The sequence below is a fragment of the Eublepharis macularius genome, chromosome 2 (genome assembly GCF_028583425.1).
Source record: "Eublepharis macularius isolate TG4126 chromosome 2, MPM_Emac_v1.0, whole genome shotgun sequence".
Classification (NCBI taxonomy): Eukaryota; Metazoa; Chordata; class Lepidosauria; order Squamata; family Eublepharidae; genus Eublepharis; species Eublepharis macularius.
The window spans coordinates 128,566,821-128,591,981 of record NC_072791.1 but is presented as its reverse complement, the minus strand read 5'-3'; the positions used below and the strand labels follow the sequence as shown (position 1 = coordinate 128,591,981).

General features: G+C 45.0%; 1 protein-coding gene across 1 annotated transcript in view; it reads left to right on the top strand.

The window, feature by feature from the left end:
* Positions 1–25,161, top strand: part of PIK3C2A (phosphatidylinositol-4-phosphate 3-kinase catalytic subunit type 2 alpha) — a 112,013-nt gene that overhangs the window by 33,905 nt on the left and 52,947 nt on the right. The window contains exons 7-14 of the mRNA XM_054970575.1: positions 1,732–1,808; positions 1,924–1,987; positions 15,185–15,331; positions 15,855–15,897; positions 15,976–16,186; positions 16,289–16,411; positions 22,042–22,209; positions 23,822–23,927. Of these exons, the coding sequence (XP_054826550.1) occupies positions 1,732–1,808; positions 1,924–1,987; positions 15,185–15,331; positions 15,855–15,897; positions 15,976–16,186; positions 16,289–16,411; positions 22,042–22,209; positions 23,822–23,927 (939 nt within the window). The remainder of the gene's footprint in view (positions 1–1,731; positions 1,809–1,923; positions 1,988–15,184; positions 15,332–15,854; positions 15,898–15,975; positions 16,187–16,288; positions 16,412–22,041; positions 22,210–23,821; positions 23,928–25,161) is intronic.

The window sequence follows — 25,161 nt, the reverse complement described above, 5'->3', positions numbered from 1 at the left end:
ATCTAAATGTTTTTAATTTTTAAGCCACAACACTCTTATTTGTTTTGTTGCAGTAGACTAGTCCCTCTAAATTTTTTTTTAAAATTGTACTTTTTGACCTGTTTTGCCCTTTCAGTTTTTAAATTGCTTTTAATTAAATGCTTACTAAAGTAAAGAGGATGGACAAGTTTTTTCAAAGAATAAGTTCATCTGTGCCATCTGGGGTTGCCAGCCTCCAGGTAGTGACTGAAAAACTGGAATTACAACTGATTTCCAGATCAGTTCCCCTGGAGAAAATGGCTGCTTTGGACTGTGAACTCTAAGGCAATATTCCCTGCTGAGGTCCCTCCCCTCTCCAAACTTTGCCATCTCCAGGAATTTCCCAACCTGAAGCTGGCAAACCTAGAAGCATCCTAAAGACTAAGACATTTTTGGTGGCAGGAGTTGATAGAATACAACACACTTTTACAGACACTCTTTCCAGGATGGTGGTGGGGTTTAGTAGTAGAACACATGTTTTGGTTGAGAAGGCTCCTAAATTCAGTCCCTGGTAGCTTCATGTAAATGAATTGTTGGTTTGGCTTGAAATAATCTATAGCTGAAACCTAGGAATCTACTACCAGTCAGATTAAACATTGCTGAGCTAGGCTAGAATCCTGTGTACACTTACCTGTTAGTTCCATTGAACCCAGTGGGACTTACTTCTGAGTAAATATGCATTTTATCTGACTGAGTATCATTGAAGTTCCCTCAACACTAGGTTTGGGAATGCTTATTAACAGGAGTAAGTTTGATGTTAGATTTAAAAAAGAACTTACCTGCCAAGTAGTTACAAAATCAGGGTCAAAATGGTGTACTGCATTTAGTGGTATTTCATGCTTACATGCATAACCTCTCAACCCCCCCATCCCTTCTGGCTGAATGGATATTGATATGAGGGTGTGTGTGTGTGTGTGTGGAGAAGGGAGATAAATAATTAAGCAGTTTTTGAGTTTATCAGCAGAAAATGAAAGTTAAAATAAACAGGAAATTTCTTAAAGGTCTAGCGCAGCAAATTCCTTAAATATTGAACAGTATAATACTGGCCTCTTCCATTCTGCCCATTCATAAAACAACCAATCAACCTTATAACTAAATGTTTATAACTGTATTGATTGTATGTTTCAATATACTTGAAGCAACCTCTGAATTTTTAAAATTATACATATAATAAATACTCCCGTTAAACACCAACAGTTGAGTTGCAAATAGGTGAGTATATATGACAAGAAGCGTTGCCAGGCAAAGCCGTAGAGTTTCCAGTAGCTGTCATTGCGTACCAGCATAGAGGTTGGCAGAGTTTTTTTTTTTTTAAATTTTCCTGCCACCGTTATGAGTGGCGGTGGGCAACAGATGTAATTGACAGAGAAGCCCAGCATTAAGTGGGCACTTGTTAAGCCTCTTGATGAAGCTGAGGAATAAGACATCAATCATGGATGAAAATGACTAAATTGAAAAGGATTTTAGTGTTCAAAATCGCTATTTGGTACACTAATTAATTCTAACAAAGCCATTGGAAATTGGAGGGTACTGTATCAGCAAAAAGACTTAAACATTGGATACTCATATCTTAAAAAGTGTGGCGAAACTCATTATTCAGATTTAACTAATCAAAAATGCAATTAGCTGACAATGTTTGGATTACTGTTACACATATAAGAATAAGGTAGAACATTGAAAATCTCTTTGAAAACCTTTTTTTTTTCTTATTAGGAAGATGATGAGACACCTGTTGATTTAACGAAGTATCTCTACCATGTAGAAAAACTTTTCAGGGAGAGTATTCACAGGTGAGCACTATCTTACATGTAACTTTGTAATAACATCAATTCCTAATTGGTGGAATGTCACTGTACTTTACTTATATAAATGTGTCACCATGTAATAAAATGCCATTTTTTCCAGTCACTCTCTTGAAGAGCTGTTAGAAGCTTATCATAATCAAGTTGACATACTTCTTAAAAATGAGGTAAGCTGCATCTTTCAATTGCATCCTAGTACCATAGATGATTTTCCAAACAATTTGTGATCACCTCTTAACATATATGAAAGTAGATTAATATAGTAATGGTTGTTTGTATACAAGCAGTTGCTTTTGTACTGGAATGTGCTAGTCATATTCAACAGCTGAAACATATCAGTTGTGTGTGGGAAAAATGTTTTATTTTTTGATCAAGTATCGCTTTAAAAGCTCAAGCAACCAATGAGGGTCTTATACTTGATCCTCTGTGGTGTGTTTTGAGGCATTTATTTTATTTTACTTCATATATAGCCTGCCTTTCTCTCTGAGACTCATGGTGGATTTCAGGATATAAAGCAGTAAGACAGCTGAGACCTTTATTATCAGTGCTGTCTGACTAGGATTATAGAACTGGACAACAATGCAAACTATTTAAGACATGACATACCATAATACAGAAAGTGAGTAGAAAAGGTAGAAGGCAATGCAGTAAAAAGGTGTTACATTCAAAAACATTGCAATAGACTATGAACCTCTCTCTTATTAAGCCACTCCTGCACTGTTCCATCACACCATAGCTCCAATCTCTTTACAAATGCCTTTATGAACATTTTTGTTTTCCATGTTCTATGGACCACCTTCTTGATTTCCTCAGGTATGCCATTCCACAAAGCAGGAGCCACCACTGAGAATGTACATGAGTTCCTATCTTACGCATTTGTGGGGTGATGGCCTTTGAAAGGTTTTGCTCACATGAGCAAAGCTGTTACAGTAATAATAGTAATAACAGCAGCAGCAACAACAATAATAATAATAGCACTTATATACTGCTCTTTTGGACAGATTAGTGCCTCACTTAGAGCGGAGAACAAGTTAGTGACATTATTATCCCCATCATACAGCAGGGAAGCTGGGACTGAGAGGAGTGGCTTACCCAAGGCCACCTACTGAGCTCATGGCAGTAGCGGGATTCAAACCAGTAGAGTGCTGATTCACAGTCCAACCACTTAACCACTATACTACAGCAGCTGACTGAAATATCTGCAGATAAGGTCATTTTGAGAATTAGATCATACAAGTGGGGGCCCATGAAAATTGTGGGGAGAATTCCCCTCCTTCCAAACACCTCACTGATCACCTTCCCTCCTCCCAAGTACATCTTATTCTTTCTTCCCCCTCCCAAGACCCTTCTTGCTTTCACCGCTCCAGCTTCCAAAGGCCCTTTCCAGGTTCTGCACCCACACCTTGAGACTCTTTGCTTGGACTAGGGGTGGTTCACTACCGCCATACCTGATATCAGAGTGACTTGCCACCTTCTGGGTCTCTGGCAGCTCACTGCCCCCATGTTTGGGCTATTTTCTGCCTCCTCAACTGGGCATCAGGCAGCTCACTGTCACCACTGCATTTGGGCTCAGGATGGCTTGCTGCCTCCATGGCAAGGCCTGGGGTGGCTCACTGCACCTAACATCAGAGCTACTTGCCGACTCCTTGCATGAGACTTGGGTGTCTTGCTGCCTGTGGTCTCAAGGTTGGGTCAGCTCACCGCCTCCTTAGCTGGTCCTCAGGTGGATTGCTGGCTTATCACCTGGCCATCAGATATCTTGCTGCTGCCGTGCTCATGCTTGGGCTGGCTCACCGCCTTACTGCCTGGGTCTCGGGCAGCTTTCTGTCTTGTCACCCAGGCCTTGGACTTCTCACTGCAGCAACACTCAGGTTGCCTGCGTGGACCTCAAGTAAGTGTTTTGGGAGGGAATGAACCCCCCCCCCATTAATTTTTTCTCCGATTTCAGACTTTTTGCAACCCCAGCAAATCCCCTAAAGTTGCTGAAACAGCTGTTTTGTTCTCAAGTGGCACCAGTCTGCAGGTTTAAGTAGCCACAGATTGGGGCCACTTGTCTATTAGTATATAAGATATTGATGCCCAATCTACCCCTGGAACCTGGCATAAAGAACAGATGATGCCAACTATAGTTTACACAAGCAATCTGCGAAAGAAGAAATACTCTTGAATGAGGAAAGCCCACCCTATCACCCCAACCTCCTATGCGGAGTTGAAGAACTGAATAAACAGGCAGCATTAACTGGGAGAGGCACAGCATCTCTGTTGTGCAAGCCAGGTTGTTTTTAACCTCTTCCAATTACCCAGATAAGAGTGCAGTTTTGTCCTTCAGTGTGGTGTTGCATATTATTAATGAAAATGCAGGGGTGGTTTGAGGCCTTCACAGCAGCATCTCTCAGAATGGGATGGAGGTTAGGTAAGCAGCAAGCTCATCATTCAACATTCAGAACCCCCATCCCAGTATTTTTCAGCTTCTGTATATGAAAGAATGGCGACTGCACCAGAGCCTAGGAGTTATACTGGATCTAGCATTGCTGCCTGAGAAGCAAGTGAATGCAGCCGCAAAAAAAGCCTTCTCCCTAGCCTGCAAGATGCCCCTCTACCATGACACAGCTGATCTGGCCACCTGGATCTATGCCACAGTAACACTGAGGCATTTTCCACATGGTCAATTTATAGCGTTTCAGGATCTATTCTGCTTCCCATGTTCACCAGAGTTCTGCATGTGCAAGGGAGTCATGAGAAGCAGAAATGGTTTTTGTCCGTCTTTTCCCCATTTCCCCCCCCCCTGCATACATTCAGCAATTTTTCTTAAACTGCTGCCCAGTTGCTGCTAGTGCATGTTATATCTGTGCAGAATAAAAAACTCCCATTCTGCATCTTGTTCCCCCCTCTTCCTTTCCCCCAGGAGCTGATTGGTCTGTCCTCTGGCAACTACTCCCACCCTCCTCAGCTCTCTGAACTCCTTTTCCACCATTTTTATCAGTAAAGCGAGGTAAGAGTCATAAGGCTGCTTCTCCGTTCCTTCCTTCCTCCCAGGTATGCGCGCACACTCATTTTTTTTTCAAAGCCAGGAACTAGTCCTAACATCGCTGCTTATTCCCTGCTGGCTTTAAAAGCCAGGAAAGGGTTAAATGGCTGCTTTCCCCTTCCTCTCTAGGTGGTATGAGCACATTCTCATTTTTTTTTCAAAGCTAAGAAAGAGCTGTAAAGTTACTGCTTATTTCCTGCTGGCTTTAAAAGCCAGGAAAAGGTTAGATGGCTGCTTTTCTCTCCTTTCCAGCATCTTCTCCTAGTGCCAAAGGTTTGCAAGACAAAGCAGCAAGGGAATGAAGCAGCTGCCAGGAAGGAATGAAGTTTTAACTCTTTCCTGGCTTGGCTTTAAAAAAAATGAGAATGGAAAAAGCAGGAAAAGTACATGTTTCCTCCAGAACTCTGCCACCAACTGCCTTTCCAGTGGGTATGGGATAGCCCAATCAGCAAATACAAGAAGGGGGGGATGGGTTCCAAACTTGCAACACATGCAGTTTTTTTTAAAATGATGTCAGCTCCAGCCCCTACAAAATGTGGCTCTAAACAAACACACCTCAACTCATCATCAGACACCAAATTGCCTCGAGGTCATGCAGTGCAGAATGATGGGATCCCAAGCTGTTTCAGCACCAATCAGCATGAATGCTCAGCATCACTGGCTTAAAGTGTGCCATGTGGAATGGGCCTGAGACTAGGCTACTGTAATGCATGCTACATAGCTCTCCCCTTGCAGTTAACTCAGAAACTCCAGCTGGTGCAGAATGCCACAGCTTAGTTATTATCAGGAGCTAGGTGGAGCATGTGTGTTACTCTCCTTCTGCAGTCACTTGATTGGCTGTCGATCAGTTATCGGGCTCAATTTGTCACATAATATCACATACAAAGTCCTTAATGGCCTTGGCCCCTCATATCTACAGGACCTTTATCTCTCCCTATGCTCTGCTGCAGCAGCTTCACTTACCTGAAAAGGGCCCTCCACAGGTACTAACTTCCAGTGGGCAAAACTGACAGCTGCCCATATATGCACATTCACTATTGTGGCCCCCGTCTTATGGAATTGCCTGTCTGAAGAGATTAGGAAAGCTTCCACTCTCCTGAATTTCTGCAAATTATGCAAAACTGAATTATTCAGGAGGCCTTTTGTACACAGGTAACAGGGCTGTACTATGAAGAAATCGTTCAGAGAGATGCTTTGGTAAAGGGACAGGGATTGTAAATTATAGTACTTCATATTATGTGTTGCTGCAAGAATGCTATGACCTCTCTTTTGACTTCAATAACTTAAATGGCACTAGAGGCATATTTAAATTCAAAAATAACAAAATATTTTGTTTAACGTAGATGGGAAAGGTCAGGTAAAATCAGGGTTGAAAATTTCTGAGGTAACTCAGTATAGATCACTCCAAGATAAAATCAGTACATGCACAGATTGAAGGTCTTAATGTTTCATACTAATGGCAGAAAAGTTTAGAAAATGTATAGCAAAAATAACACACCCAGACCAGATGGGCTTTGTATCTAAGAGATTATTGAAAGACAATGTCAAATTTGTAGCGGATGCAATGGAAGTGAAGAAGAAGAAAAGATACAAAGCAGCATTTATGTTTTTAGATGCTGAAAAGGCATTTGACAATCTTTCTTGGACTTTTTTACAAAAAGTATTAGCAAATTAGTGGTCTCAGATTCAAGAATTGGATACAAGGAATCTATACAAAGCAGAATACAAAAATATTGATTAATAGAGTGACAACAGAAGGCCTTCAAATTGAAAAGGGGACCAGACAAGGATGTCCACTATCACCACAACTATTTATTTTAGCAATGAAAGTATTTGCATCAAATGTGAGAAAAGATTCTAAAATTAAAGATTTAAATGTAAATGGTGAAGAACTTAAATTAAAAAGTTATGCTGACGATGTGGTCCTGACAATTTTGAATCCACATGAGATGTTACACTATGTCATAGAATACCTTACAAAATTTAGTTCCTTTTCAGGATTTAAAGTTAAGAAAAAAACCAAAAAAATTTCTAAATTTTTAATGAATCAAGAAAATGACAGGATGAAAGATAGCAACAAATCAAATGAAATATTTGGGCATTAATTTGATAGGTTAAAAAGACATATTATTTAAGGACAATTTTGAAGTGCTCTGGAAGAGAATGCAAAGAGATCTTGAAAGATGGTCTAAATTAAAATTCATCTACGGTCTTCCTGTGCAGGCACACATGGGACTGCGCACGCGCAGGCCTGCCGATACCGGAGATTTTTATAGCTCTAAACCACTAGGGGGCGCTCCAGCCTCCAATCGCACAAGCGCGGCCGCTTTCCCGCCGAAACGGCTCCTAGGAGGCGGAGCGCCCCTCACATACCCTCAGTTTCTCTTTCGCCACCGATCGTTGAGGTTCTTGCTCTTCCTTCGTCGCTATGGCTGAGACGGCCTTGTTCAAGCGTTGTGAGACCTGTAACCACAAAATGACAAGGTCGGATGGCCATTCTATTTGTCTTTACTGTCTTGGAGAAACGCACAATGTTCAGGCGTGTAAACATTGCCGTGCGTTTACCTCCAAGGCTCGGGCCGAGCGGGCGGATCGATTGCATGCCTCCCTCTGGCAGCGGGCAATGTCGGTAGAAGATCCTCCGCCGAAGTCCTCTTCTGCACCGGCTGCGCCTTCCCGTCCTCTCTCGGAGACGTCGGTTGCTAGAACTCCGCGTTCCAATCCGTCCCCGAGTCGTTCGGCCCCCGGCTCGGAGTTCGTCGGAACCGACAGCTTCGGCTCCGAGAACCGTTCGGAGTCGACCTCCTTCAACTTCGTCGGCGGTCTGTACTCCACCTACCCGTGAGGTCAGCGGTGACAGGGCTACCTCGGGTCCGAAGACGATCCCACCGGCTCCCCGAGAGATATCGGATCCGAGGGCTTCGGATCCGACTTCGAAGTCACCTACCAGAACCGAGCCTGAAAAGAAGAAGAAGAAGCGTAAACATTCCAGCAAACATGATAGGGCAGTGTTGGAGACCCTGCTTACCTCTTCGTCCTCGGTTCCGACCGGTCCTACCCCGGCTCCGTCGGAGAGACGCGATGAGTCCGCTGTCCGCCCTCCTTCCAAGACTCCTCCGCCGGAGGCGATCCGAGAGGTGGATGTGGTTCCGATCGACAGGCCCCCTACACCATCGGGTCGGCCTCGATCGACGTCGTATGAATCGGGTTCGATTCGTTCCACTGGGAGCCGACAAGCCCGCTCCTTTGACCGGAGTTCCCGCTGTTCTTATCGAAGCCGGTCTAGAGGTAGTCGGGGCCGGGACGATCCAGGTACCCGCTCTTATACTAGAGAAGACTCATACTTCTCGGACCAACGTTATCGGAGGGTCTCTCTGTCGCCGTCACCCAGAGCCGGTTCCTACGCTGGTCGTGATTATACACCCCGTCCCTCGGAGGTGGTGTCTCCTCGGAGCCGAGCTCGGTACAGTGAATCCCCGTTGTCGGACTCTCCGGAGAGAGAAATTGGGCCCTCGGAGGAGGCTTCCCCAACCGATGATTTCCGAGCCTATAATGAGCTTCTTCAGAGAATGGCCAAGGCTCTGGATTTGGAGGTCACGTCGACTGAATCCAAATTTACCGACAAGATTCTACAGCATATCTATTCGGGGTCTACTCCCTCGATTGCTTTCCCCCTTATTGAAGGGTTTGCTGATATGTGGAAGAAACTTCAGTCGAGACCGGCATCAGCTACCGCTACTAACAGGAAGGTGGAGAGCCTTTACAAGACCAAGGACGATGTGCATTCCTTCCTAGCAGTGCATCCACCTCCGTCGTCACTTGTGACTGAGGAAATGCAGGCTCGTTCTCGCCAGGGTTCCTCTTCAGCTCCAGCTGACAAGGACAGCAGAAAGATTGACAGCATGGGTAGAAAGCTGTATACCTCTGCCACGTTTGGCATTAAGGTGGCTAATTATGCAGCCATGATGTCGGCATACCAATTGTTTTTGTGGAAGAAGGTGGCTTCCTTCCTTCCTAAGATTCCTGAGGAGCAGCGTACTCTCCTTAGGGTCATACAAGAAGAGGCTGTCCGTTTGTCCAGGCATCAAATCAATGCTGGCAGGAGTATGGCGGACACAGCTGCCAGATCTCTTCTGTCTTCGGTGGTCTTGCGCAGGTACGCATGGCTTCGTACAACTGCCCTCCCTGCTGAGACGAGAAATAAGGTGGAGGATTTGCCGTTCGAAGGCACCACGCTGTTCTCGGAAAAGACCGATGAATATCTTTCGAAGAAGAGAACCGACCGCCTGACGGCTCGTTCGTATGGGGTACTACATCAGGCCCCACAGCAATCCTCTCGTCCGTATTACCGTTCCTTCCAGCGTGGCAGACAACATCGTTATCAGCCCTACCAGGGGTACGCGTACCAGCCACACCGACCCTACCAGAGCCCGCAGGCTTCCTTCCCTAGACGGAGGCAGGGTCAGCGTCCTAGGACTGGCTCTCAGCAACATCAACCTAAAGATCAGAGCCAATCACAAAAACAGTTCTGACAATCACAGGGACCTGATCCCTTTTTTGGGGACAGGCTTAGCGCTTTCTGGAGTTCCTGGAATTTGATCTGTTCTGATGTTTGGGTTCTTTCCATAATACAGTTTGGTTATAAAGTTGAATTTGTTGGTTTACCCTACCTGTGTCTCCCTGTTTTTTCTTCGGATGTTCCGCGGTCAGAAATCTTGGGAGAACTCTCAGCTCTTTTACAAAAAGGAGCGATAGAGGAGATTCCTGCAGAGTCAGCTGGGTTGGGCTTCTACTCCAACCTGTTCCTAGTGGAGAAAAAAGATGGGGGGCTTAGGCCTATCCTGGACCTCCGGGGCCTAAACAAATTTGTACGGATCCGAAAATTTAAGATGGTCACATTGCAGATGGTTTTGACTTTGCTGCCCCCCTTCTCTTGGTTTGCAGTCCTGGATTTAAAGGACGCCTACTTTCATATTTCTATTTTCCCAGACCATAGAAAATTTTTGCGTTTTACCTATGACCATCGTGTTTTCCAATACAGGGTCTTGCCCTTTGGTTTAGCCACTGCCCCCAGAGTATTCACTAAATGTATGGCAGTGGTAGTAGCCCACCTGCGTCTTCAGGGCTGTTGCATTTTTCCGTACCTAGATGACTGGCTTCTAGTGGGTCAGTCTGAGGCGGATGTGTCCAATCAGGTGGCTCTCACCCTGGACTTATGTCTCCGTTTGGGTCTTTTTGTTAATCAAAAAAAGTCTAAGCTGACTCCTGTTCGCTCCATTCTGTTCATAGGGGTGATTTTGGACGGCGTGCGTAATGCGGGTTTCTTGCCTGAAGAGCGCGCCTCAAAGATTAAGAAGCTCATTTCCACCCTTAAGAGGTGTCGTTTTCAGTCTGCTAAGTTTGTTCAGACTCTGTTGGGTTGCATGGCTTCTACGACTGCAGTGGTCCCTTTGGCCAGGCTGTTTATGCGACCTCTCCAATTATGGTTTAATTCAGTTTTTTCCCCGAGTAGTGATTCCCAGAATAGGAGATTGTCAGTCCCTAGACGGGTGGTATCTGCGTTGGACTGGTGGTTAGAGGACTCTAACCTATTTGGAGGGGTGAAATTTGGGCATCGCCAAACCCATTTATCTGTCACGACCGATGCTTCTTTATTTGGTTGGGCGGCTCACTGTGACGGAGCTTATGCTCATGGGTTATGGTCTGGGTCAGAACGTATGGAGCACATTAATGTCCTTGAATTAAGGGCAATCTTTTTTGCTCTGATCTCCTTTTCAGGTGCGGTCCAGAACAAGTCCGTCCAAGTCCTGACAGACAACACGACGGCGATGTTCTATGTCAACAAGCAAGGGGGCACGGCGTCTGTGGCACTATGCACCGAAGCAATGAGGCTTTGGCAGTGGGCTATAGACCATGCTGTGTGGTTGCATGCTGTTCACATCCCGGGAGTAGAGAACTCTATGGCGGATCAGTTGAGCAGGATAAAAGGGGACAACCACGAGTGGTCCCTTCAGGACATGTATCTTGCTCCGATTTTTTCCAGGTGGGGGGATCCGGAGCTGGACCTGTTTGCGACAGCAGAGAATCGCAAGGCCCCATGTTTTTGCTCCAGGGGAGGCGTAGGCCTAGGGTCACGTGGGGACGCATTTCAACTAAGTTGGTCAGGTCCCCTGTGTTATGCCTTTCCCCCATTCCCGCTGCTAGCCAGGGTGCTCAGCAAGATCCAGAGGGACGGGGCGACAGTCATCCTGGTGGCCCCGTTTTGGCCGAGGCAACCCTGGTTTCACTCCCTCCTGAGTTTGCAGACTCAGTCCATCAGTCTCCCAGTAGTTCCAGACCTTCTGTCCTGCGAGGGGGTGTTTCACCACAACATCGGGAAACTCAGACTGACAGCGTGGCTGATCAGACCGGGGGTTCCTTTTCTTCAGCAGTAAAGCACGTCTTGCTTAACGCTAGACGTCTGTCTACGAGACAGTCCTATGCCTTGAAGTGGGACAAATTTTCGGCCTGGTGTCGACAGCGAGCCTTGGACCCTTTTTTGGCTCCTCTCTCTGACATATTGGAGTTTTTGTGGGAAGTTAAACAGAAAGGCCTGTCTAATAGTTCAGTTAAGGTTTATTTAGCAGCTATTTCGGCTTTCCATCCTCCTATTGATAAGAAATCTGTGTTCTCCCACTACTCTGCACGTTTGTTTTTACGAGGGTTGAATAATTTGTTTCCCCCCATTCGGGCTCTGATCCCACAATGGTCATTGCCTTTAGTTTTGGCTCGCCTAATGTCCAAGCCGTTCGAGCCGTTGGCCTCGTGCCCGTTACGTTTTTTATCCATGAAAGTAGCCTTTTTAGTTGCGGCCACCTCGGCCAGAAGAGTGGGGGAGTTGGCGGCTTTATCTTGCGAACCGCCTTATCTAAAGTTACACCCTGAGAAGGTTGTTCTTCGTACCAAAGTAGAGTTCTTACCTAAGGTGGTGTCTCGTTTTCATCTGTCCCAGGAGCTGATACTGCCAGTTTTCTTTCCAGTTCAGAACTCGGAGGCAGAGAAAGCTCTTCATTCTTTGGACGTCCGCAGAGCTATCCTGTTTTATTTAGATAGGGTTAAGTCTTTTAGGCTTGATTCTAACTTATTTGTTTGTTTTGCGGGGCAGAATAAGGGGAAACGGGCTACGTCCCAGACCATCTCGAGATGGGTGGTCCAGACTATTTTGACTTGTTATTCTGCTGCTAACTTACCTTGCCCCTTGGAGGTGCGTGCCCATTCCACCAGGTCCCAGGCGTCGTCTGCGGCTCTTCTCAGAGGTGTTCCTCTTCACGACATCTGTAGAGCGGCAATGTGGGCCTCGGCGGACACTTTCGTGAAACATTATGCGCTGGACATCCTGGATAGAAAGGAGACAGCGGTGGGCACAGCGGTTCTCCATTCCATCTTTGTGTGATGCTTTGGCGTCACCTCCACCCAGGTATTAAGCTTTGTAATCTTCCCATGTGGGACTGCACAGGAAGACCGTAGATGAAAAACAGGTTTTACTTACCATAACTGTTGTTCATCTAGGTCTTCCGTGCAGGCACACATGCCCTCCCTCCTTCCCCGCTAACTCTCTTGGTACTTACCTTGCAGGGGGCGGCGAAAGAGGAACTGAGGGTATGTGAGGGGCGCTCCGCCTCCTAGGAGCCGTTTCGGCGGGAAAGCGGCCGCGCTTGCGCGATTGGAGGCTGGAGCGCCCCCTAGTGGTTTAGAGCTATAAAAATCTCCGGTATCGGCAGGCCTGCGTGTGCGCAGTCCCATGTGTGCCTGCACGGAAGACCTAGATGAACAACAGTTATGGTAAGTAAAACCTGTTTTTATCTCGGCTAGGAAGAATTTCCACAATAAAAATGAGTATTTTGCCAAAGTTAATTTTTATTTCAAATGATACCAATTAACACAAGAAAAGATATTGAGAAATCGGCAAAAACAAATTCATCTGGAATGGCAAAAAACCCAAGAATCAGATTCAAGGTGTTACAAGACGAAAAAAGAAGAGGAGGCCTAGCCATACCAAATATTAAGTTATGTTATCAAGCTGCTGGTCTGGTCTGGATTACAGATTGGATCCAAAATCCAAATGATAGGTTAATAAAGCTAGAAGCGGCAGATCTGACAGAAGGGCTACATAAAAATGTAATTAAATAAATTAATAAATAATAAATAATAACCTCTGACTAAAAAAAAGCCAAGAATACAAAACACAAGTCATGTAATTAGAGACAGTCTGTTTAAAATCTGGGATTCCATGAGAATGAGGCTTAGTCCATCAATATCACCAGTAATGTCACTAATAGATGCCTTCTGTGATAAACATACAAGGAAAACTAATGATTTCATAATTTATAAAGATGTGATAAACTTTCAAGGAAAAATAAGTGTGGCAATCAATTAATGAAGAAGGTAAGAAGATACAATGGCTGGTATATCCTCAGGCAATTTCCAGACTAAAGGAAGCTATCAAAGATCACAGAGGCCGATTAGGAGATCTAATGTATTTTGAAAAGATAATCATTCGTTGGAAAGACCACATGTTGGGGCACATGTATTAACTTCTGCTTCAGTATGACACAGAAACAGAACAAGTTAAATGTGTATGTCAAAATGGACTCAGAATTTTGAAGAAATGATAACATTTGAAAAGTGGGAAAATTTATGGACAAAGGGTATAAAATTTACTGCAAACCAAACATTAAGAGAAAACTAGTACAAGATGTTCTATCGGTGGTATATAACTCCAAAAGGTACAGCAAAAATGGATAAGAAATATAGAGGAATGTGTTGGAAATGTAAAGAAGTAGAAGGCACCTTTTACCACATATGGTAGACATGCAAAAAACAAAAAAAATGGAAAGAAATACATGTGGAGATTCAAAAGATCTTTAAAATGGATTTTGCAATGAAACCAGAGATTATGCTGCTGGGAATAATGCCAGAGAATATTGAGAGAATATTGCATGAATCTTTGAGGTATATGTTAACAGCAGCAAGGGTAGTAATGGCAAGTAAATGGAAAGATGAAGAATGCCCAACCAGAGAAAACTGGAAAGATAAAATGGCAGAATATGTGGTAATGGCAAAATTAACCAATTATATAAATAGAAGACCCATCGAAAAATTTGAAAAGAAATGGGAAAATTACTTTTCTTATTATAGATAAAGATGAGAAATAAAAGAATAAACAACGTACATTTGGATAGGAGCTCAGATTAACAGCAGTTATAGAAATATTGTTGTCTCAAATTTTCCAAAATAATCTATAGAAACATATATTATTTAATTTGACTAATTTAGTATAGTTAGCATAATTTGGTGTATTATAATATATTATTGCTAGTATTAAAATGTACAGATTATAATATGTTTTATACAATTAGTTTGGAGGTAAGAACAACAGCAAGTATTGTTAAATACTTTATAATACAATATAATATTTTTAATATTTGATTTAATAGTGAGATACAGTAAAAGAGAGAGAGGAAATGTCTCAGAATCATTTTTATAAACTTGAATATGATATATGGTTATTGTATTCTAAATAATCTATGTAATGGGTATCTCAATCTTCCTTAGTGTAATGTATATTCCCGTTTCTTTTTTTCCCTTTTCTGTATCCCCTTTATTGTTTAGAAAATAAAAAGAAAATTTCTGAGGTAACTCAATATAGATAACTTGTAGGTAAAATCAGTACATGCAGAGTCTTAAGGTCTAATGTTTCAGAGACTAATGAGAGTTTCTTAAGCTCTTCACAGTTATTTAACCACACCAGACCAGGGATCTCTTCACTCTCCGTAGCTAACTCCCTGTTTAACTGGGTAGGGAAATTCTCCTCTTACTAGAAAATCTGTCCCCTTTCTTTGGCCCGAATGGGAGTCTGCACCTACTTCCCAAATGTCCTTGCGAACTTTCCCCTAGTTCTCCCATCTGTGTTAAACTTCTCTCAGTCAGGGCTGAATCTCGAAACTGTTAATACTTGGCCCCTCTCAGCTAGGGCTAGGGCTGAAATCAGACTCCCTTCTTCCCAGCATCCAGTTCAGAAATCTTTTCTCTGTTCAACTCATGCTACCCAATCAGATTCCTTGGAGTAGCCTGATCCTGTGCTCCTCCAAGGACAGGCTGCCAGAGCAACTGGGTGCCTCCTGCAAGCCTGCTGTGCTTGGATAAATGTGTCCTTTGTTTAAGTAGACTAAGCGGTTCTGACCATTATTTGGTTCTAAAAACTTGTTTGTGTTCATGTTTGAGGACTATTCATCTACCACTAAAGCATCCTTACATTTTAAAGACTTAATTTCTGGTTATGTGCTTCTCTTGTCAGAAGAATCAACTTAAAGCAGTAGAGCAGATCATTAAGGCTGTTAAAAAAATTTGCTGTACGTTGGATGAAGTGGAGACCCCAGAAATAACAACATCTGTAAAGAAGCTAAGAAGAGCAGTTAATCTTCCAAGAAGTAAAAGTCCTGAGGTAATTCTTTCAGACATGTTGTGTTCAGAGCAAACATTCTGAACCCAGAAAGAAAAGAGAGGAAAAAATACGGTCGGCAGTTTGATAGTGAGTCACATATTTTTGTTACTTTCCAAAAGAAACAGTGCATGGAAAGGAAATTCTTCCTCAGCTCCTCAAAAGACTGTAAAATATTTCTTTTGGGGAAGGCAAGTTTGATCTGTTACTACAGTCCCCAACTTTGAACTGCTTTGTCCAATGAAAGTGAAAAGAGCCTCCCAGTCCCATGTCCACTACTGGCCTTTCACAGTGCAGTGGGGACAATGTGAAGGGCCTGTCACATGGCAGTGGGAAAAAGAAATCTCTACAGAGTTAGAGTGATGTTTAAATATTACAATAAAGTATGTTTAAGATAGCATTCATTTTTGTTTGGTCACTGGGCTAAATAGATCAGTGCTTGAGGATGTTTCAGTCATTTATAGTAGAACTTGCCAAAGGTATTTAAAGTGAGGATGATTACAGTTTTTCATGTAATTTTGTTTAGGTGTCTTTGACGTCTTCTGATGATACTAGCAAGGATGCACTTGGTAAGAGTATGTCTTAATCTGTTGTATTTAATGCATTCTTTAGTTATTATTTCCTAAAAAAAGACCCTTATAATTTAGCTTCATCACAACCTGCAAACCCTTTGCAAACAAGCATAGATCAGCTGACCTCAGCAGTTTATACCCTTCTTCAACTGTACTTGAATTCATGTGGCAGTTCTGCATACACTCCAAAGAATAATAGAAGCACTAAAGAAGCATGGACCACCACAGAGCACCTCCAGTTCACAATATTTGCTGCTCATAGAATTCTCAGTAGCTGGGTTTCAATGTGAGTAATTCATTAAATTAAAATGTACATCTCCTTTCTCCCCTTTCAAAATGTGTATCTCTCACAATGTTTTGATTCATAACATTGTGTGTCCCTTTTCAGTTATGAAAAATACTACTTGGTTTGCTCTTTGACCCACAATGGAAGAGACCTATTCAAACCTGTGCACTCCAAAAAAGTTGGCACATACAAGAATTTCTTCTATTTGATTAAATGGGATGAATTGTAAGTGACTTTTTGTTTCTAACATGAAGTATTTTGGTTATTCTTGTAGAACATTGCATAATCATGATGCACTGAAGTGTCCCTGCAAACTTTTACCCCTCTCTGGGACAATTGCATGTTTCCCTGCCTGCTTAGACTCCCTTCCTAGGATCAAACTTCATAGAGACTAGAATGTTGCTCTTCAGTAGTCTGTCCAAAAGGGGTAGACATCCATGTGGGAAGAGTTAAGACCAAGCATAAGAAGTTGACAATTATTAAACTGATTACTTGATTATTCTGTTTCTACCACTTTTCCTATCATTTTGGAAACACCCAGGGCTTTTTCTGAGCTGGAACGCCCCAGAACAGCTTTCCGGCAGCTCTTTAAAATACCCACGTGACTGGTGTCACATGAGTATTTTAAAAGGGTATATTTTGGCCATTTTGGGCCCGGATTGGGCCACTGCCAGGCAGGGGAGGGTTCCCCCACCTGGCATCGGCCCAATGCTGGCCATTTAAGCCCTGATCCAAGCCATTTTGGGCCCTAAACAGGACCAAAATGGCCAAAATGGTGCAGAAATGGCCTGGATTGGTACAGAAATGGCCAGGATCGGGCTGGTGCCAGGTCAGGGAGGGTTCTCCCACCTGGCAGCGACCCGATCCAAGTTGGTTTGGCCCCAATCCTGGCCATTTTTGTGTCATTTTGGGCCCAAAAGGGTCAGGATGGAGGCGGAAACATCCTCGTTTGGGGCAGAATTGGGCCAGTGCTGGACGGGGGAGGGTTGCCTCACCCGGCAGCAACCTGTTTCAGGTCAGTTCAGCCTTGATCCAGGCTCAAATGGCCAGGATTGGGCCCGAAATGGCCAGCATCAGGCTCCTGCCAAGCGGGAGAAGACTTCCCCGCCTGACCCTGGTCATTTTGGCTACCTTTTGGCCATTTGGGGCCCAATTCAGGCCCAAAAGGGCCAGGATTGGGCCCAAAACTGCCAGGATTGGGTCTCTGCCGGGCAAGGGAACACTCCCTCGTGCAGCAGTGGCCCAATTTTGGCTATTTTGAGCCATTTTGGGCCCAATTTGGACCAAAAATGGCCTGGATCGGGCCAGGATTGGTTCCAAATCGGCCAGGATTGGGCCACTGATGGGTGGTGGATCACTCTCCCGCTCAGCAGCGGCCCAATTCTGTCCATTTTGGGCCCCTTTTTGACCATTTTCAGCCTCTTTTTGCCATTTTGGGCCCAATTTCGGCCCTGAATGGCCAGGATTGTGTCCAAAACAGCCAGGATAGGTGATGTCAGCGGGTGTGGCATATGCAAATCAGTTATGCTAATGACACACTTCCAGTGATGGCAAGGGTGTGGCATGTGCTAATGAGTTGTGCTAATGAGTTATGCTAAGGAGTTCCTGCAGCTCTTTTTCTATGAAATGACCCCTGAATATAACTAATTCTCAACATAGCCAAATCTGTGGGTGCTTAAATCCAGAGACTGGAGTCTCTTTCTGCAAACCTGAAAGAAGTGCCAGGTTTGCAGAAAAATCCGCAATCTTAACACACACACACACACACACACACACACACACACACACACACAGCTTTCAGGTTCTACCACGGGCGCCGCTGTGCTATAAGACAGCGCACCTGACTTCGACTCCAGGCAGCCACTAGGGATATTGCAGGGCCTTGCTCCGTGGCAGGAGGGGGGGTATACCTCACCCTCGCTCCTTCTCAACCAACTCACAGGCCTGCTCAACCTGGCTGACTCCCGGCTGCCTCCTCCTGCTTCCAGCTCGTTGCTCCTTTCCTTCTTCAGCCCCTCCGCTCTTCTTCCTTCCATCTCTCTCACTCTCTCTTTTCCTTTGCTCCTAAACAATCCACCCACTCCTGTGGGTGGACTTCCCTTACATCTCTTCACCCATTCCCAGCTCCATCTGCCAGCCACACACCCCAGTACTCTAGCCTCGGCTCTGGCAGCCACACCTGGGGTTACTCTGCTGGCTGCTCTGGGCAGCTACATCTGTGCCTCCTTCGCTGGCTCCCGGGCTTCCTTTGCTGATTGCCTCAGGCAGCCCCACCTGAAGATGCTCTGTTCCCAGCCTCTCCTTTCCAGCCTTCTCTAGCCTGCCTGCTGGTTGAAGTGTGGCCTGGTGCTGTCTTTGCTGTCCTTCAGCTACTGCTGGTGAGTTTGCTGGTGATCTTGCTGTCTGGTTGTCTCTGATACCTGTACCCTCTTCGTCCTGGCTTGGGCTGCTATTCTCCCACCAGAGGGTGGGGCTGGCTGGCTTCCCCATGCCCCATTTGACTCTCTGGGGCTTGAGTGTTTCTTTCCTCTGTTGCTGGGCATGGCAGGGTCTTGGTGTTTGTCTGGGCAGCTGAGCACTGGTCGCCTGGCTGTCTCCCCTCCTCTTCTCCTGTTAAGTGCGGGGGCAGAGCCTCAGACCCCGGACACACCTCCCGCCTTGGCCATTCCATATGCGCGTCGGGGCCAGCTTCGTGCATTCAGGACATAAAATCCACGTCAAGATGTCGGGCTCCGCTACAGTGCTTGATGGTGAACTGGAAAGGGAGCAGGGAGAGGTACCACCGCAGTACCCACAGATTGTGCTCCTTCATGCAGTGCATCCATTGGAGGGGCATGTGGTCCGTCACCCGCACAAAGGGGTTGTTGGCAAGGTAATACTGCAGAGCCCCCACCGCCCACGGGAAAGCTGTGTGGTGTACAAGGACCTTTTCCCCTTGCTGAAAGGCTCGTTGCCAGGTGCCTCGGTCATAGCTCACCTTTTGCTGGGCTTGGGTGTGTGCTAGATGTTGAGCGGCTTCCTCACCAGCCCATTTCAGCCGCTCCCTCAACTGTCGGACATACTAGTCGGCTGGTAGAGCCGGGTCCTCTGCCGGGGGAGCCCACTGCTCCTCCAGCAGGGAGAGCATCCCTCTAGGCTTGCGCCCATACAACAACTCAAAAAGGCTGAACCCCATCAAAGCCTGGGGTGCTTCCCTCAAGGCGAACAACAGGGGATCGATGTACAAATCCCACTGGTTGGGCCTGTTGTGCGCCAATTTCCTTAGGACCTTCTTCAACGTTTGGTTTAGCCACTCCACTAACTTGTCAGTCTGGGGGTGGTACGCCAAGATAAATATCTGCCAGATCCCTAAGCTCTGACAAAGGTGGCACATCCCAGCGGTGCGGATATCAGGTCCGCCAGGATTTGGCTGGCAACCCCACCATTGAAAAAAGGCCTCATCAGGGCCCGGACTACCCCCAGGGCTTGCACTATCTGAAGAGGGATGATCTTGGGGAACCTGGTGGCATAATCCACTATCACCAAGGTGTAGTGGAAGCCCCAACATGTGCGGGGCATTGGCCTCACAAAATCCATACCAATGTGGTGGAATGGCGTCCAGATGACAGGCTAGTGGGGTCCTGTGGGGCTGCCGGCCTGAGACCTTCTGTGAGGTGGGGCATGAGTGGCAGTGGGCCTTCATGTCCTTGTTGACTGAAAGCCAGAAGAAGCGCTCCAGGATCTTGGCCAGTCTTCTGATGCCCTAGGTGACCCACCCATGAGTGCTTGTGGGCATAGCACAGAATCTCTGCACGGTAGGCGCCAGACACCAGCAGCTGCCAGATCTCCCCCTGTCCATTAGGGGCTCTGGTCATGTGTACCCAATCGCCTCCCTGCTTCTCAATCTGTGGCGCCCACACTGCCTTCCGTTCATCCCGTACCTGTTGCAAAGAGACATCTGCTGCCTGAGCCATGCAGAAGGGGGGGGGGGGTCGGCTGGCGCCATTGCCAGGGATCCCTTTCCCTGATCCTCCCCCACCGCGGTGCTGGGGCCTGCCCCTGGGTCACTCACCGCCTCTTCCTGCAGGGCTGCCATCACCTGTGGGGCGGGCCTCCGCTGCAAGGCCCTTTGGAGTAGGCATAGGAACTCTGGTGCTGTCCGGCCCAGCAGCACGGGCCATGGCAGGTTGGGTACCCGGGCTACCTCCAGGGTGTGGGAAGTTCCGAGATAGTCCAGGGTCAGCCGGACAAGAGGCCACCTCCGGGCTGGGCCAGCTATACAGGTCACTGGGGCCATCCGGGTGACGGGCAGGTCCAGGGGCAAAAGTTGATCCCATACCATTGAGAGGGCACTACCAGAGTTGAGGAGGACCTGAAACTCCCAGCTGCCTAGCCTTACAGGAGCCAACAGGCCTGGCATCCCTTGTGGCTCGGTGGAAAAGAGCCAGGAGATTTTCCACAGTAGGTTGCATTCCTGAAGGGCACCCCCTCTCTGCCTGGAGGGGGGTGAGGGCCTTTGTGCCTGGATCCACTGAGACCCCTCAGACATCTCCTGGCCAAGCTTGTGGAGTGCCTCCCCCTCCTCGGGGCAGCCATGCCGGGCCATCATGCCGCCTGCCCAAGCAGGGGCATCGCTCTGGAGGGAGGCCCCTGCTGGGGTTGGGCCTTCCAGACCCCCGCCTGCCACCCAGGGCTCTTGCCAGCAACGGCACAGTTCTCTGACCAGGGCAGCCTGGCTCTCCCACTGCTGCGGTGCGACTGCGTGAGTCTGAGTGGCGGGGAAATGGCCATTTAAACTGTGGGGCTTGGCTGGCCGGCCGGGAAATCCTGGCCGGGCAGCCAAGCCCTGCTGTTTAAATAATCAGCTGCTTGTCGGGGATCTCCCCTACAGGCAGCTGATCCACAGGTTTAAATGCCCCTTTCTGTGCCACTTTGCAGCGCCCCAGAAAGGAGCATATCGGTTTAACATGAACCAAATGAACCAGTAGACCAGTTCGTGAAAGTTCGTGGAAAATGAGCTTCCACAAACCGCTGGTTCCGAACCACGAACTGGGCCCGTTCATGGTTCTTTTTGGTTCATGTTCCATTTTGTGCCCATCTCTACTAATGGGCAACATGGTAGCAGAACAGCTTTCTCCATCAATCCACAGCTGTCAGGCAACCAGGGAGAGAAGACAAACAAGTTGTGGTGACCAGGAGGAGGAGGAGGAGGAGACCCCTTCTGTTTTTGTTTTTTTCCTTCATTTCTACAAGCACATGCACATACGGTTGATAAAATGAGCAAGCAGGTGCGCTTCTTCCTTCCCCACCTGCTGTCACAACCTGTGCCAGTGAGAGAAAGCAAGCAAGCAGGGGAGACACTGAAGAGAAGCAAGAGGAAACATCAGCAGCTCCCCCTCCATGTACTTTTCTACTCCTAATTCTGTCAGAGATGTGAACACAAGAAAAACTGTGATGAAATTTTTTATACAGTAGTCACTTCCATGTAGGAAATTGAAAATCCTGTTGGCAGTTAGTCATGAATGAAATATTTGCACAGGCCTAAAGAGATGCTTGTTTGTTGCTTACGCAAACAGCTCCCTGTAAAGATATGACTTGTGTGTATGAAAACTGACTTGAAGCAGTCTTCACTTCATTTAAACTGTGGGTTTCCCAGTAATTTGCTGATGCATGACATTCCTTGATGCCTCCTCTATAACCCTTTCATTAGAAATATAGACTTCTGCCTATTTAAGAGGGAGTTTCTGGGGAGGTATGGTTTGTAGAGGTTGTACATTTTGTTGGTATTGGAGAAGTAGTACTGTAACATAGTATTTGAATATTACTTTTCAAACAAAGCATTCAATCCCTAACAAGACAGTATTCTTACTTTACAGGATAATTTTCCCCATCCAGATCTCTCAGTTGCCGTTAGAATCTATCTTATGCATTACACTCTTTGGAATATTAAATCAAAATGGTGGAAGTTCACCTGATACAAATAAACAGAGAAAAGGCTCAGAGATGTTGGGTCAAGTTTCCTTACCTCTCTTTGACTTTAAACGGTAAGTATATAAAATGTCTTTCATGGCAAAGTTGTACAGAATGTCAAGGTGCATACTTGATCTTAACAGTTGCCCTTTGCAAATGAGTCTATGTGGAGGACTGAAAGAAGAACCAGTTAAATTGGAAGGGAAAATACATGTGGATTCTGCAGTGGGGAGATGCTAGATTCCTGTCACTTTTTAATTTTGAGCAGTATATTCAGGAAGTATTTCTTTTTCAGAAGAATTATGTTGTGATCAGCACATACTATAAGTGATCTATAATAGATATAATTGTTTTGAAATTGAGGTAATTTGAAGAGCTAATTAAAGTCTCCTTTAATCCTGCAGAGACTACTTAAATCATTAAGATTTAAGAAGCCTAATCCACTAAATTACAGCTAGTGATAAATAACCCTTTATCAGGCGAGTGCTTGCACATAACCCTGAGGTTTCCCAGTACATTTTCCCTTTTACTGAAACTATATCTGTTTGGTATCTTGGGATAGCCTATTGGTTAGCTCCTGTCCTGAGTATCAGATAGGTTTAATTTCTTGCTGTTTCACTGGTAAATTGTTTTAATATACACACTTCAATCACACTGCAACAAAAGCTGATTCTACAATATATCTAATTCTGACTTGTGGTCCTGGGAGGTTACCCAGAGCTAGAGTAGGTATTTGGCAAACCTGGGGGACCAGGTTTGCATTGTAATCTGAAAAATTTAAAACAATTAAGGGGTTAAAAACCTCAAAATAACAGGTGATTTTACTGTGTGTGTGGATTTTTCAACACAGTTTTGGATTTTTATAGTAACCCAAAATGGCAGTCAACAATGGAAGCAAATAAGTAGGTAGGAGAGCAGGAGAAGATAAGGTGGCAGGGGGGAGTATGAAGTATAGAGAATGCAAATTGGGGAAGGTGCAGCACTGGCAAGAGGAAGAGTGGTGGAGTGGGGGGGGCAGGAGGTGAAACACATGATGGAGAGGATAGGTGTTGGAGGTGGAGAGAGCAGTGAGATGAAAGGAAGCAGGGAGGAAAGCAAGCAGGGGATGAAACAAAGTAGAGCTGAAAGAAAAAGGAAGAGGGAATCAGGGTCTGGAGGAGAAGGAATGAGATTTCCCATCCCAAAGAATCTTTGTGGGTCTCTTTTTTCAGCTGTCAAGGCTGGAAGAATAACTGTTGCTACTGTTCCAGCAGCCACTTGCTCAGCCTAGAGCAAGTGTGGTAGAACACACATTTTTGAGAAATTGTTTAAAATTCTAAGAAGTTATATATTTCTTTTAAATGCTTAGTTGAGTATAAAAATAGTGAAGGTAGATGTCATAATCAAATTTTTGTACACATGGAACTCAGCAAGGAGCACTTGCTTTACTCATGTTTGGGAGAGGGGAGGATGTTGTCTGTTGCTAAGTGTCTGAAGTGGGTCTTATAAGATTCTCTAGAAGAACATATGTTACTTGACAGAATTTAATGTTGAATATACTAACAATTGTTTCCATTTGCTATGTATCTGATTATTTTTTGTACCTCAACTTCCATCGCTTTGTAACTGATAAGTTATTCTGCTTAATTAAGTTTTTTATTAAATGGAATGGAGCATGCATATAAAACTATTCTTTGCTGCCTTTAGACTATTGACTAGTGGAACTAAACTTTTACACCTTTGGACAACTTCCAACCTTGTGCCTGGAGTAGCCCTTAAAAAAGGAAATCTGATGGAAAGAATAGTATTGCAGGTAGGGATATTCCTCCTTTGCTTTGGTAGCTTTTACATATTATCTAGAATTCTGACAACAGAACAAATGATCCCTTTTCCAATGTTAATGTATGTTCACACATAGAAATTAAGTGCTATATGCATTTAATCCCTGGAGCATTTTGTAAAATAGTATTGAAACGTATACTTTTCCCTTTCTCCATCAGCCATTGTATTTTTAATGGGGCAATTTGGGGGATTTGCAAAGGGGCAAAAGCTGCCATCCTCATTTCTTCATAGTTACAGAATAATACCAGTCTTTAGGCATGTTTTGTCTAATATGGTCAAGCTTTTCTGCCAGTGACTCTCTACATGTCTCCCAACTTCCTTCATATTACCAGTAACCTTATATGAAAGGGGTGGGATATCTTTAAGATTTAGGAAGAGAATGACAATCTGGGTCACTTCAATGGATACTGATATGAAATATATGAATAAGATGAATATGTTAAGAAAGAAAAAGAAAAAGACGTGTTTACACAGCTGTAAAATTTAGTTTATACCAATGTCCTCCTAATCACTCTTTGCTGACCAAGTTAAAAACTAAGCCTTTTATATTTCAAAGCAAGTTCATAACTAGCTATTGAAGGATCCACTCCCTCAGACCCCAGAAAGAAGAGAGGGAAAGCTCCAAATAGGAGATGAATGTTGACAGTAAGCCATCAGGTTATTGTTGAGAGAGAGAATGCTACTTCACTGTGTCCTACTTCAAACTTTTCATAGCTTTTCCCTTGATTAGAGGTGACATCTTGGAGGCAAAAGAAATTTTTTTTGATCATCAATTTTACCCAATTTTCTCTGGAAGTAATCGCTTATACCCTAAGCCTTGCAACTATTTGCATTGTGGAAGTTGTTCTCCATTACAAAGCATGTTCCTCCAGGGCTAGGAGGTTATATTCACCTAAACTCTTTTAATGAGTAAGAAAATGCTTAGCACCTAGAGGCTTGTGCTCTGTAGTGGAGAACTGCCCTCACAATTGACAAGATACAGCACAGGACAAAGCAAAGACTTAGTATCCCAAGCATATGTGACAAGCAGCTTCCAGAAAAAAACAACCCTAATTATTCATATTTCCATAAATACAATCCAGGTTTATGAAGTTGTCTCACTCCTGGATAATTGCATTCAGCATTTTTCTTTGGCCTTGCCAGTGAACTTTCCCCCTACTTTTGTTACACCTTAGAAATCAGCAGTATTGGGGAAGCACATCGTT